At 44.4% G+C, this 13931-nt stretch overlaps 1 protein-coding gene across 1 annotated transcript in view; it reads right to left on the bottom strand.

Moving 5' to 3' along the window:
- LOC112104839 (cytoskeleton-associated protein 2-like) overlaps nucleotides 1-13931 on the bottom strand; it is a 46361-nt gene that overhangs the window by 32217 nt on the left and 213 nt on the right. The window contains exons 2-3 of the mRNA XM_024197399.1: nucleotides 8525-8591; nucleotides 1919-1985 (exon numbers count right to left, since the gene is read on the bottom strand). Coding sequence (XP_024053167.1) covers nucleotides 1919-1985; nucleotides 8525-8591 — 134 coding nt within the window. The remainder of the gene's footprint in view (nucleotides 1-1918; nucleotides 1986-8524; nucleotides 8592-13931) is intronic.

Below are 13931 nucleotides of genomic sequence, written 5' to 3'. Positions count from 1 at the left end.
CATCTGCAAACTTAATAAGCGTACTTTCTATGCCAATATCTAAGTCGTTAATGAAGATATTGAACAGAGCCGGTCCCAAAACAGACCCCTGCGGAACCGCACTTATTATGCCTTTCCAGCAGGATTGGAAACCATTAATAACTCTCTGAGTACGGTTATCCAGCCAGTTATGCACCCACCTTATAGTAGCCCCATCTAAATTGTATTTACCTAGTTTATCGATAAGAATATCATGCGAGACCGTATCAAATGCCTTACTAAAGTCTAGGTATACCACATCCACCGCTTCTCCCTTATCCACAAGACTCGTTATCCTATCAAAGAAAGCTATCAGATTGGTTTGACATGATTTGTTCTTTACAAATCCATGCTGGCTATTCCCTATCACCTTACCACCTTCTTGTTTGCAATCACTTGGGCCCTCTTTCCACACCCATTCTCAATCGCAGAGGCCCTGTGGTAGCTGTCTACATGAAAGAGTAATGGACACAGCTGTCCTGAAGTTTTCAATATCAGAGGCCACATGCATGGACCTCTCCATAAGGTGCATCCTGAGATGAGACTCAACTTTTGAGTGCACTTAGAGAAGTCTGTGATGTGCCCATCTTCTAAGCAAATGAGGCACTGAGTGTGGCAACATCATTAAGAGGCACAAGAGCCTTGCAAACAGGGTAGTTCTTAAAGCTTGGAGATTTATGCATTGTACGAGTATTATCCCAATACATACATGAGCCATTCCAATGGGTACTGCTGACCAAAAGTCTCCATCTCAAGTGCACTAGGCATGCACATACCAACAGCGGAATATATATGTTGACAATCACTCAAAGGAGAACAAAAAACATTTAAAAATAGTAATTGAAGGTGGTTGAGTTTGGTTTGGATGTAGTACACACTTTCAGTTCTGAACTTCTGTGCAGCGTTGCTGCCCTGGTAGACAGCTGGTGTTTCACTCCAGAGATAACTCTATTTTAGTAGTGGATGAAACATCAAGCATATTGGCATGTTTCAAAGTCTGCATTTAATGCTTAGTGACTAGAGGTCTTCAGCATTTTTAATATATTTAGTAAGAAAAGATTTGTATTTAATTGCCTCCTATGCCAAGCTAGCTAGCACTCCATTGACACCAATCTCTTTAGGGCAAGGAACCCATTTTATTGTGTCAGGTTTCAGAGTGGTAGCCGTGTTAGTCTGTATCAGCAAAGACAACCGGGAGTCCTTGTGGCACCTTAGAGACTAACACATTTATTTGGGCATAAGCTTTCGTGGGCTAAAACCCACTTCATCAGATGCATGGAGTGAAAAATACAGTAAGTATATACAGTATATATATTACAGCACATTAAAAGATGGGAGTTGCCTTACCAAGGGGGGGGTAGGGGGGTGTCAGTGCTAACGAGGCCAATTCAATCAAGATGGACGTCACCCCTTCCCAACAGTTGACAAGAAGGTGTGAGTAACAACAGAGGGAAAATTACTTTTTGTAGTGACCCAGCCACTCCCAGTCTTTATTCAGGCCTAATTTGATGGTGTCCAGTTTGCAAATTAATTCCAGTTCTGCAGTTTCTCATTGAAATCTGTTTTTGAAGTTTTTTTGTTGAAGAATTGCCACTTTTAAGTCTGTTATTGAGTGTCCAGGGAGACTGAAGGGCTCTCCTACTGATTTTTGAATGTTACAATTCTTAATGTCTGATTTGTGTCCATTTATTCTTTTGCATAGAGACTGGCCGGTTTGACCAATGTACATGGCAGAGGGGCATTGCTGGCATATATCACATTGGTAGATGTGCAGGTGAATGAGCCCCTGATGGTGTGGCTCTTATTATGTGTTTCTACAGAGCCCCTAACCATGCCTGGGCTGATTCCAGCATAGAGTACAAAACTAGATCATCATAAGAGAAAGGTCTTTTCTACTTACAGGCCCTGATTTAGAAAGTCGTGGTAACTGTGGATTTGGCTGATTGGTCCGGTCCTTTAAATAGGGTCTATAGAAATCAAACAAAATATCAATGTACCAAACAGGATGTTGAATGAAGGATTAAACATTAGGCAACAATTCAAAAGCAGTTTTAGTGTTAGTAGTTTTTGAGAAGCTTTTTAATAGCAGAAACCAGTTAGTTAACTGTGTGACACTGGCAGACCAGGTGCCAGCTTATGCCAGAGCCCCAGGTCAATTCACTTGTGTATTAGTATAGTATAGATCAAAGTGATTGTTAAATGTATGTGTGACACTCTGTTCCCTAAAGCAACACCCTGACACCTCCATATTTACCATGGTGATATGATTATGATATGTTTTGTACAAAGCATTCCTTGTAAGGTATCATTTTAAAAGTCTTAATCTGTTGAACATTAATATCCTGTGGAACTGTATGTGCTATCATTGTACGTGGAGTTATGGAGTTTTGCTAGGTGTGTGTTACTGAAAACTGTTGTGAAGTTGGATTTCAGAGTAGCAGCCGTGTTAGTCTGTATCCGCAAAAAGAACAGGAGTACGTGTGGCATTTGTTATTTGTTAGTCTCTAAGGTGCCACAAGTACTCCTGTTCTTTTTGTGAAGTTGGAAACACCCACATCCAGCCTTTCAGGTACAACAATGGAGGAGCCAAGTGTGCTAATGGCCCATTAAAGGGAATACATACTCACAAGGACTGTCCCAGGAACCATATACAATGGAGACTTCTCAGAGATAGCACCTATGGAGACTGCTTGCCTCACATCATAGCAAAGCATCTTTCCAGCAAGCTGGAAGAAGCTATAAAAGGGGGAAGTGACATCATCGCTTGTCCTCACTCCCCTCACAACTCAACACCTGGAAACACATCTGTAGAACAAAGACTGAACTGGGGAGGCGGTCCAAGGCTGAAAAGAGGAATCCCACCCCCTGTGTATGAAGGAACTATACCATCAGGGTGAGACAATGCTTGATTTCAATATTTCTGTAGTTAATAAATCTGTTTTATATTTTACTTAAAACAGTGTGTTTTGGCACGAAGTGCTTGGGAAATCTGTTCAGGAACAAGAGCTGGTGCATGTCCTCTTCACACTGAGGGACTGGGTGGACTGGGTTATAAACGTACACTGGTCAGGCTTCTGACCAGGGCAAGACGGTACAGTTCTGGGGTCCTAGACTGGGGAGCTGTGGGGAATTGGCTGGAGCCTCTTTATTGTTGGTTCATGAGTGGTTAGCAAAAGCATTCCTGTATCACAGCTGGGTGTGTCCCTGCCTATGATTTTTTTTTTTTTTTTTTTTTTTTTGTTGATATTTTTTTTATTGTTTTAATCTGATATTGGTAGCCAGGGCATAGGCAGTTGTGAGCCAAATCTAATGCTGCAGCAGCCAGCGTGAATGCTGGACACAAACCCCAGGAAAGGCACAGCACTAACAAGTCCAGGGCAGTTCTCCCTATTTCTCATGAGGATTGGAACAGCCAAGCACCCATGTGGGGTGCAGGAGGTGCGAACCACAGCAGCCATGCTAAGCCTGGAGGGTTATTCCATCTCCACTCCTGCACGGGGAGCTGCTGTTCGTTTCTCACCCACGGTACCGGCTCTGGCACATGCAGGTCAAGTCCATTTAGGGAAGACGCGCTTGTACAGATTCAGCATCACCATGTCCTGGGATTTCAGCTGCCCATCAAAATAACACTTCATGTGATCATGACTCCCTAGCCGCGGCTCTGTGATGTGTCCTTTGTGGCCCCACTTGGTCCTCAGCTCCACCGGCTTAAACCACAGCACATATTCTCTGTTAAAGAACAGCTGTCTTGCTGAAGATTTTGAAAGGGTGACCACTGAGCACCAGCCGCTTGATGATGTGTTAAGTGCAGAGGTTTGCAGTTTGTGACAGCATCACAGTGTGAGAGGGAGCCCAGGTTGGTAATCCAGAGGGCTCAGCGGTACCCCATTTCCAGGTTGCACCCTGGGGAACCCATCACAGTATGAGAGTGTATTTGGTGTTTAAACTTCATGAGAACTAATGGGACGTTACTTGCATTGTTTTCACTTATCTGTATCCTGTTCTAACGTAGTAGCAAACATTTACATTGTGTATATCCCTGTAACAAAATAACCCATCAAAGAACAAGGACACTTTGTGAAATGCAAAAGAAGAACTTTAACAAAAAAGTTCTAATTTCAAAGCAAGTGGTCATTGTGTGAGATGACTGAGGTCAAAGACCTAAAATACATTCCTCGCTCTCTGTCATCAAAGGAAAAGCCCATGTGGGTACTGACACTGTCAGCTTGTTTTCTGTGAGAAGAAGCTATAAGTATGGATTCAAGGAAAGATCCTTCATCTCTGGATTGTTTGAACTATTACAGGGAAGTGTACCAGATGCAAAACAGAAATCCCCAGAAACAATCTGATTACCCCGAAAAGACATTTGGGAAACTGGCAATTTATTACATCACTGCCACCATTTGGAATTACAAACTGTGACTTATCTGTCCATATATTTTACCTGCTTTAACCTCTCAATAACTCTTATTTCCTTTTCTTAGCTAATAAAACTTAGTTTACTATAGAATTGACTACCAGCGTTGTCTTGGGTGTATGATATAGAGTACCAGTTGATTTAGGGTAAGTGACTAGTCTCTTGGGACTGGAAGCAACCTAAATGTGATGTAATTTTTGGTGTAAATAACCATTTTATCACAAAGTCCAATATTGTCTGGGTGGCAAGATACACTGGAGAGTCTAAGGCCTGGTCTACACTTGCAAGTTTGTGCGCTAAAAGTCAGCTTTTTGTGCTGAAACAACAGTGGCATCCACACTGACAAGTCACTTTTTGCGTCAAAACTCCTTAGTTGCAGCTCTGTAATAAAACCACCCTGACAATAGTCATAAGGCTTTTTGCGCCGAGGCTTTAATGCTGTAGTGCCAGTATGAACGCCTTGATTGCTTTTATCACTGCAATTGGCCTCCGGAAGTGTCCCACAATACCTGCAGTGACCACTCTACTCATTGTTTTGAACTCAGCAGCCCTGCAGGCATGCGTCCCTCCCCTTTCAAAGTTCCTTTCTGATGTTCTGACAGCCTGGGCTGCTGTGCTGCTCTGAGACAAGTAAATCATTAATGAGGAATGTTCCTGCTATCTCCCACAATAGGAACAGAGGCAGGCAGGCAGGCATGTGTGTGTGACAGTGAGAGACTGTGCTGTGCAGAGCCATGGAGGGAGGTGGGGGCCAAGGTTGGGGTCTCCCCCTCCCCGTGTCTCAGGACTGGTTACTTCCGGTGGCTGTTTGAATTTATGAGACAGCATGCCGACACTGTCCCCCAACACACACTGTCTCCTCCCTGCCCCCCCCCCCACTCGCTGTCACACACTCTCCCCACCACACTTCAGTTGAAAAGCAGCTGGCAATGGGATTGAGAAACCTACATCATGCGAGGCTGTACCTGCCCCATGAGGCATTGCAAACCCTTCCCAAAGCACCCTACGGCCAGTTGCATAGTGGAATAGCTACCACAGCTGCTCCAGCGACACAAGGAGCTAGTGTGGACACGTAACAGTGCTTTTAATTAAAGCACTTTAATAAAAGTGGTATAACTTTTGGGGCAAAAACTTGCCAATGTAGACATAGTGTAAGGCCTGGGTGTGGAACCTCCAGCCCCCTACTTAATTTCATCTGGCCCGCAGCAAGTCTCGGTGCTGCTGGCTGGAAGCCCTGAGCCTCGGTGCCCCCCCACGGGGCTGGAACTGTGAGCGCTGGCTCGCCCCACTGCGGGGGGAAGCTAAGATGCCAGGCCTGTCGGGCAACTGTCCCTGCGGTCCCTTCTAGGCACAGGGGTGATCAGGGAAGCTCTGAGTCCATGTGCGCCTACCCCCGCCCACACCATACAGAGCCGCCTGGCCACATCATGGCCGCTTCCAGGAGTGGCGCGGGGCTAGGGCAAGGAGGGGAGCCCACTGCGCTGCCACCTGAGGTAAGCGGCGCCCAGGCGGAGCCCACACCCCTCACCCCCTCCTGCACCTCAAGCCACTCCCAGAGAATGCACCCCCACCCTGAACCTCCTGCCCCAGCCCTGAGCCCCCTCCCAGACACCAACCCCTCCCAGAGCCTGCACCCCAATCCCCTACCCCAGCCCGCTCCCTGAACCCCTAATTTCTGGCCCCACCCTGGAGCCTAGGGGGAAGCCCTGAGGGCCCCCCCCCCAACGGGTCTGTGTGTGGCCCACGACTGATTTTTCTGTGGGTCAGTGGCTCCCAATAGAAAAAAGGTTCCCCACTCCTGCTCTAAGGGGACTGTTTGTGACTCCATAATAAGACTCGTATAGTGATCCAGGAGTTCACAGTTGTTACTGGCTTGGTGAAATCTAATTATAGAACACACCACCAGTCGGGAGCCACTCCAGACAGCATGACAAACTGCAGTGCAATATTAATAAAGATTAGCAGCTCAACAGGAATTTCTATAGAGATTAAGTTTTGCTTAGTAAGGTGCTCAGATACTACTTGGATGGTGAGAAACAAGGGCCTAGATAGAGAATATATATCTGATCATAACTGTGCACTGACTAAGTGACTGAAAGATTATGGATTTTCTCCCCTCCCTACTAAGCTGTATTTCTGATCTTTAGAAACCGCCAAGCCATGTAGCCCTCTTGAGGCCCTGCACTACCACAGGCAACATATGGATTCAATTTGGTCATTATTTGAAGGGCAGGGAGCCAGTTTTCTAACCCTGGCTCCCAGCCCTTATTCCCCATCACCCCACAAACATATATGAAGTGTTTTTGTTTTGGTTTTTTAAAAAGAGGGCTCGCCTTTGCCATAGTATTAGTACTTGTCAGCTGAATATTAGGTCAGAATTAAAGAGTCAAGATCAGAAAGTCTCTAATGCCTCTCCTCTATCACCTCACACTATCTGAGCTATTTGCTTCCTCTCCTTGGGAGCATGACTTCAAATTTATTAGCACCAAATCTCCCCATATCACCTGCAAATTCCCCTGCTCTATTCTGCTCCCCTATATTTTTACTACCTCTCTAATGTTGGCATCAGCCACAAAATGCAATCATTGTGGAATTTACAAACTTTGTCATAAACAGATAGTTAAGGGTTAATGCCTCTTTTACCTGTAAAGGGTTAAGAAGTTCACCTAGCCTAGCTGACACCTGACCAGAGGAACCAATGGGAGGACAAGATGGTTCAAAGGGAAGGAGGAAAGTTCCCTTTGTCTGAGGAGTTTCACTTTGGACCAGAGTGGGAAAGCTCCAGAATTCAGCCTCTTATTAAGTAGTGAGTATTAGTGAAGGAAATAAATAGGTTTATGTTTATTTCTTTGTAACCTGTCTTGTGCAATTAGAGGAATAGTCAAATTGGGTATTTTGGGTATTTTTTGTGTGTAACTAAGGGTTTGCCCAGGGGAACATCCTCTGTGTTTGGAATCTGTTGTCTGTGAGAGTAGCTGGTATGCTACTCTCTCCCAGAAGGCTTTTACCTTTCTTTTCTTTAATTAAAAGCCTTTTTCTTAATACCTGATTGATTTTTCCTTGTTTTGAGATCCAAGGGGGTTGGATCTGGATCCACCAGGAGTTGGTGGGAGAAAGGGGGGGGAGGGGGGATGGTTAATTTCTCCTTGTTCTAAGATCCAAGGGGTTGGATCTGTATTCAGCAGGGAATTGGTGAAGAGTCTCCCAAGGCTACCCAGGGAAGGGAATTAGCACTTTGGGAATGGTGGCAGCAGACCAGATCTAAGCTGGTAGTTAAGCTTAGAAGTTTCATGCAGGCCCCCACATTTGTACCCTAAAGTTCAGAGTGGGGAAGCAGCCTTGACAGCTCCCCTATATTTTTACTACCTCTCTAATGTTGGCATCAGCCACAAAATGCAATCATTGTGCAATTTACAAACTTCAATTAAAGACAGACAAAGCACTTACACAGAATATAGTTTAAAGTCAACTAGAAATCTAGTCAATTAAAAAAAAAGTTAATTAAGAACAATTTCAGGTTCCACATCTGCTCCCACCCACACAAATCCATCTGCCAATTTGTGGCTTTGCAACCTCATTTTTTAAAAATGAAATGTTTTTCTGTGAGAGACCCCCACAGAAACAAGGGAAACTGACCAAGGCCTCTGTCCTCCAATAGGATTTCCTTGAGCATAAGAGTCTGTCCTCAGAACTCCTGCTCCAAGATTGGGGCCTGACAGACAACGTATAAGATTTTTTTGTCAAATACACAGGGTGATTAATTTTTCAGTTACAGTAATCTTAGGTCTAACTATAGTCAACATATTCTGACCAGTGTAATTTGAGTCAACTATATCCCTTTAATTGGACAAAAAGACACAAAAAATACCTGAAGAGGCTATAACTAAGAAGAGATGATTCTGTTTTGTGACAGCAACTCTGTGGGGACCACAACTTGAGAACCAGGATACTAAAATATGTTCCTCTTGTCATTATAGGGGCAGCTAAGCACAGGGAAACAAAAATTCTCAGCTAATCATTAACTGAGAATTCTGAAGTTAAGTATTAGCAAGCAAGACAGGATTCAATTAGAAATTTGTTCAAACTCACTTTGTATTTGGACATTTCAGCTTTCCTTTGATTGCTAAATACTCCTGAAGCTTCTTCTGCCGCTCTTCTGCAACGAGATCACAGTAAAGTACAATATACATTTAAAAAAAAATCATAGGACTTAATATTTCTAACATATTAATGAGAGTGGCTGATTTGTTTTAATTCACATTTAAATTATTTTACCCTAAAACAAATCTCTTGGGCTCCCTTCTCTGCTGACTGCACTAGGTGACACTATTCCTAGAAATATGTCACTGAAATCGATGCATCATAAAACTAGTTCATGTTTGTGGTGTTAATATTAAAGCTAACATCTGAAAGTAAGACTTGAGTTCTAGAAGACATAACAAAGCAAGGTCTCATCTTTCATATGAAGGTTTGTTTTGTTTGGGGTGATTTTGGGAGTACAGGGCAGGATGGTGCTTTGCTGAATCTTTCAAAGGTTGAACTAAAAAGGAGAACTGAGGCTATGGCTACACTACGGACCTTACAGAGGCAAAGGTCTGCGGTGTAGCAGCTCTAATTAAACCACCCCCAATGAGTGGCAGTAGCTATGTCGGCAGGAGACACTCTCCCTCCAACATAGCGCTGTCCATCCCAACCCTTTTGTCGGTGAAACTTATGTCAGCCAGGGGTGTGTTTTTTTTCATACCCCTGACCAACAAAATTTTGCCAACGAAAGTGCTAGTGTAGACAAAGCCTAACATGACGTTTGCTGCCATCACATAGTTCATTCTGCTTGTGTGTTATACCCCTTGCCGCATCTTATGTCTGTCCTATCTATTTAGATTGTAAGCTTTTGGGGGCAGAAACCATCTATGACTGTTTGTACAGTGCCTAGCACAATGAGGTTGGCCCCTAGGCACTAGCATAATAAACATGTTAAATAAAATGAGTTAATAAAGATGCTTCCCCCCCCCAAAGCGAGTGACGTTTCCCTCTGGTGTTATCCAGACCAGTGATCTGCTAGGTCACTCCAATCCTTGACTCGGGGAGCCAGTCTTACCCTGCTCTGCTGTGAGAACCCCCACTCCTAGGCTGTTCACGCACAGCCTCTGGCATGCAAGCTGCTGCCTGAATTGTGCAACCGAATGACACTAGCCAATATCCCTGGTCCCAGACACAACCCTAGGAACTTCCGTCTTGCAGTGTCCAGTTATGCCCCATGGACGCTGCAAGTTTATATGAGTTCATCAATTTAACAAAGAAATTGATATGTACCAGGCTTGTTATCCCAAAGGGAGTCTCTAACACACTTCAAACCAAATGTACTGCTTCAGGTAGAACAAACAAACAAATTTATTAACTATGAAAGACTGACTTATAATCATTTAAAATCTAAGCATAACAAGTCAGATTTGGTCAAATGAAATAAAAGCAAAACGCATTCTAAGCTGATCTTAACACTTCCAGTACCCTTACAAACTTAGATGCTTCTCAACACAGCCTGGCTAGTTGCCCTTCAGCCAGGCTCTCCTCTTTGATCAGTGCTTCAGTTGTTTTGTGTGGTGTCTGTACATGTAGGTGGGAGAGAGAGAAAGCATGGCAAATGTCTCTCCCTTTTATCATGTCCTTTCTTCCCTCTTGGCTTTGCCCCCATCCCTTCAGAGTCAGGTGAGCATTACCGCATCACAGTCCCAAACTGACCAAAGGAAGGGGGGGGGGGTGACTCACTCAAGAGTCCAACAGATCCTTTTGTTGCTGCCTAGACCAGCGTCCTTTGTTCCTGTGTGGCTGGGCTGGGTTTGTCCCATACATGCCCTGATGAGGTGTGAACTGTCTCTCTGCTCTTGGAGAGTTTTTGCCCGGGCTTATTTTAAGCCATGAAGACACATTTTCATCCTCATAACTATATACATGAGATTATAACCTATAACATTACTATCACAACAATTACTGTAACATCACTATAACAATGCTCAGTGCATCATGAGCCTTCCGAAGACACCCGACATGACAAACTTTGCATTAGATACCGCACAATCATTTTACAAGGATGAACATGGGGGTGCTTGGTGTTACCGCAAGGTACAAAGCATCACAGTGAGTCTTGCCTAAAATTTCTTCTCCCTCAGTTATTTAATTTTCATCTTCTTAAGTCACTAGCTCTCTAGTAACCAAGAGTCCTCTACTAAAAATGGGCTAGACAAGACCTGATATGTCTAACATTAAAAAGACAACCAGAAAAAATATACAACTCCTAACCTTTATTTATACAAACTAACCAAAAAGAGCACAATTTTCTCTTCTTTGTAGGCTAACGCTTAATTTCAAACTCTTTAGACAAACCTCAGTGAGGACTATTGAACTACAAAGAATACTTCACTAGCCCTGATATAATTTCAACCTTTTCCCTAGTACTTACACAGATTAACACCTTGATCTCAATGTAGCTCACCCCAAGGTTTCAACTCCACCATCTAGCACATTAAAAGAATACACTGCCTTGTACGCACTGGATTTTTAGAACTGTTTAAATCCTAGTCAAGACAAACTCTATGGTTTGGTCTAGATTAGGATTTGGAAGGTGTTAGCTCCCATGTAATACGCTAGCCTCAACCACTGACACACTGGTCCCCAAACAGCCCTACACTTCTCATCACCCACACAGATCTCCTTGGTTTTCCTGACACCTTGCACCAAATGAAGAGAGATCGTCAGAAACTTGCACATTGATAGAAGAAAACAAAGGCTGAGAAAGTTTGGAACAAAGACTTTCTTCCAGCCTATACAAGCAATATTTCAGGCAAAGAGAACCTTCCTATCAGTCTCCACTCAAGCTGCCAAATCTCACCCCAAGGAGCTATCCAGGGTGGCAACCACTTCATAACAGAACCCAGCACCAAGCTCTGCAAAGAATTACCATCGTACCTCACTGAAAAGATCAAACATATTTGGGAAGGCTTCTCTGGATCCACCCTGCCTATACTTGCTAACAAACAACTCACCTGTATTCCCGAGTTCAGTACATTCACTCATTAAGTAATACAAGACTCCATCAGGGTGTCCAGATCCAAGACCTGTGAATTTGCCCCACACCCTTCCTGGCTAGCAAAAAGGAGCCATGAGCAACTGGTGTCATTCATGACCAAAATAGCCAATGCTTTATTTAGGAAAAGAAGTTCTCTTCCTCCTCCTCTCACTCACACTTACTAGCCTGACCAACAGAAGCAACCCAGATAACCCCTTCAAAATCCTAGGCCTAGTCTATACCTAAAACTAAGTTGACCTAGCTAAATTGTTCAGGGTTGTGAAAAATTTCACACCCTGTGCGACCTTGTTAGGTCAACTTAACCTACTATTGCCTCTCAAATGGGTGTATTTACTACAGTGACAGAAAACCCCCTTCCGTCACTCTAGTAAGTGTCTATGCTACAGCTGTGCTGCTGTAGTGTAGACATACCCCTACTCTAGATCAGGCCTATGAAATTCTAGAACAAAGGCTTGCAGCCTGGGAGCTATGAACATGTGTCATGGAGTCATAACCACCTTGCTCTTCCCATGTTGCTAATGGGAACAAGAGTTGAGAACCACTGCTCTAGTAACGCATAAGTTCTGTCTTCACTAGACTTTTTGTCTCTTGACTTAAGGTAGTTAACACATTTGTAAAAGCTACTGTGGACGCTCCCCAAATGAAATGTAGAGGTGTGCCTCTCCAGTATGCTCTGAAACTCTGCACATGGAAAGTAAGGGCGCCTTATCTACACTTGAAATGCAACAGCAGCACAGCCACGGCACTGCAACTGCACCATTGTAGTGCTTCAGTGTAGAGACTACCTACGTCGATGGGAGAGGTTCCCCCATTGGTGTGGGTAATCCAGCTCTATAAGAGGTGGTCTACACCATCTAGCACTATCTACACAGAAACTTGGGTCAGCTTAACTACATCGTTCATGGTGCGGATTTTTAACACCCCTCAGCGATGTAGCTGGGACAATCTAATTTTCTAGTGTAGACCAGCCCAAAGATGTTGGTCGTAGAAGTATATAGCTATTTCCATTTGTATTACCATAGTGCCTAGGAACCCCCAGTATCCTGTTGTGCCAAGTGCTGTACAAATAGAACTAAAAAGATAATCCCTGACCCAAAGAATTTACAACCTACGATAAGACTAGAGACAACAGGTGATACAGACAGACAGATGGGGCAAAACATAAGGAAACAGAGACGACCTTAATTTGAGCCCCATAAAATAAAGAGGCAACACCATTCTGGAAAGAATGCCCTAGTGCAGCAGTTTGGGTGCCTGACTGTGAATATAGGGGAAGGTATTACAGTCCCGCACAGTACACACAAATGCTTTTATTGCAAAAAAACAAAAAACAACAACAACAGTTTAGTGGTCAGGCCTTTGGCATAAAGGGAATTCAAGGCAGAAACAGAATGAGGCATTAGACTAGAACAGTGGTTCTCAACCAGGGGTAAGTGTACCCAATGGGGATACATTGAGGTCCTCTAGGGAGTACCTCAACTCATCTAGCTATTAGCTTAGTTTTACAACAGGCTTCATAAAAAACACTAGCAAAGTCAGTACAAACTAGGGATGTAAGTAACGTGTAAAAACAGTAACCGTGTAACCGATTAAAATTCTATCAGTTACATGGTTAAGTTTACCCAGGGAACTAGGCGTCCCAGCTGCTAGCCCCATGCCAGGGGTCCCGTAGCCCAGGGAGACCCCGGGCGCACCAGGATGCAGGGCAGCAGCAGGGCTGGCAGCCCAGAGGGACCCTGGGCAGGTGGGGCCAGCAGCCCCAAGCAACCAGAGTTTAACCATTAACAGAAACCAATAAGCATCAAACTTATCAGTTAACTTCCTACATCCCTAGTACAAACTAAAATTTCATATAGACAATGTCTTATTCATATTGCTCTATATTCTATACACTGAAAAGTAAAATATTTATATTCCAATTGATTTATTTTATAATTATATGGTAAAAATGAGAAAGTCAGCAATTCTTCAGTAACAGTGTGGCTGTGACAGCTTTATATTTTTTGTGTGATTTTGTAAACAAGTAGTTTTTAAGTGAGGTAAAATTTGGGGGTACACAAGACAAATCAAACTTCAGAAAGGGGTACAGTAGTGTGCTGCAGCATCTCCTATACCAGGGGTCTCAAACACGCGGCCCACAGGGTTATTTTCTGTGGCCCGCGAGCTCCTCGCGGCCCCCCTGCCCTCCCCCAGCGTTTACCTAGAGCGGCTCCGGCCCGATGCGCACCGGGGACAGGGCAGGCTTCCTGCCTCCCTCATCCCCCACGTTTCGGCAGCTTCCCAGCGCGGGGGCAGGGCGGGCAGGGAGCCTGCCCTGCCCCTGCTGCGGGTCGGGCCGGAGCCCGCCCCCTGAACGCCTCCTGCAGGCGAACCCCCTGCCCTGAGCCCCCTGCCGCACCCCTCCTGCACCCC

The sequence above is a fragment of the Terrapene carolina genome, unplaced genomic scaffold (assembly GCF_002925995.2).
Source record: "Terrapene carolina triunguis isolate 2854851 unplaced genomic scaffold, T_m_triunguis-2.0 Scaffold49, whole genome shotgun sequence".
Taxonomy (NCBI): Eukaryota; Metazoa; Chordata; order Testudines; family Emydidae; genus Terrapene; species Terrapene triunguis.
Note: the sequence above shows the minus strand (reverse complement) of the source record. Positions and strands in the feature narration are given on the sequence as shown.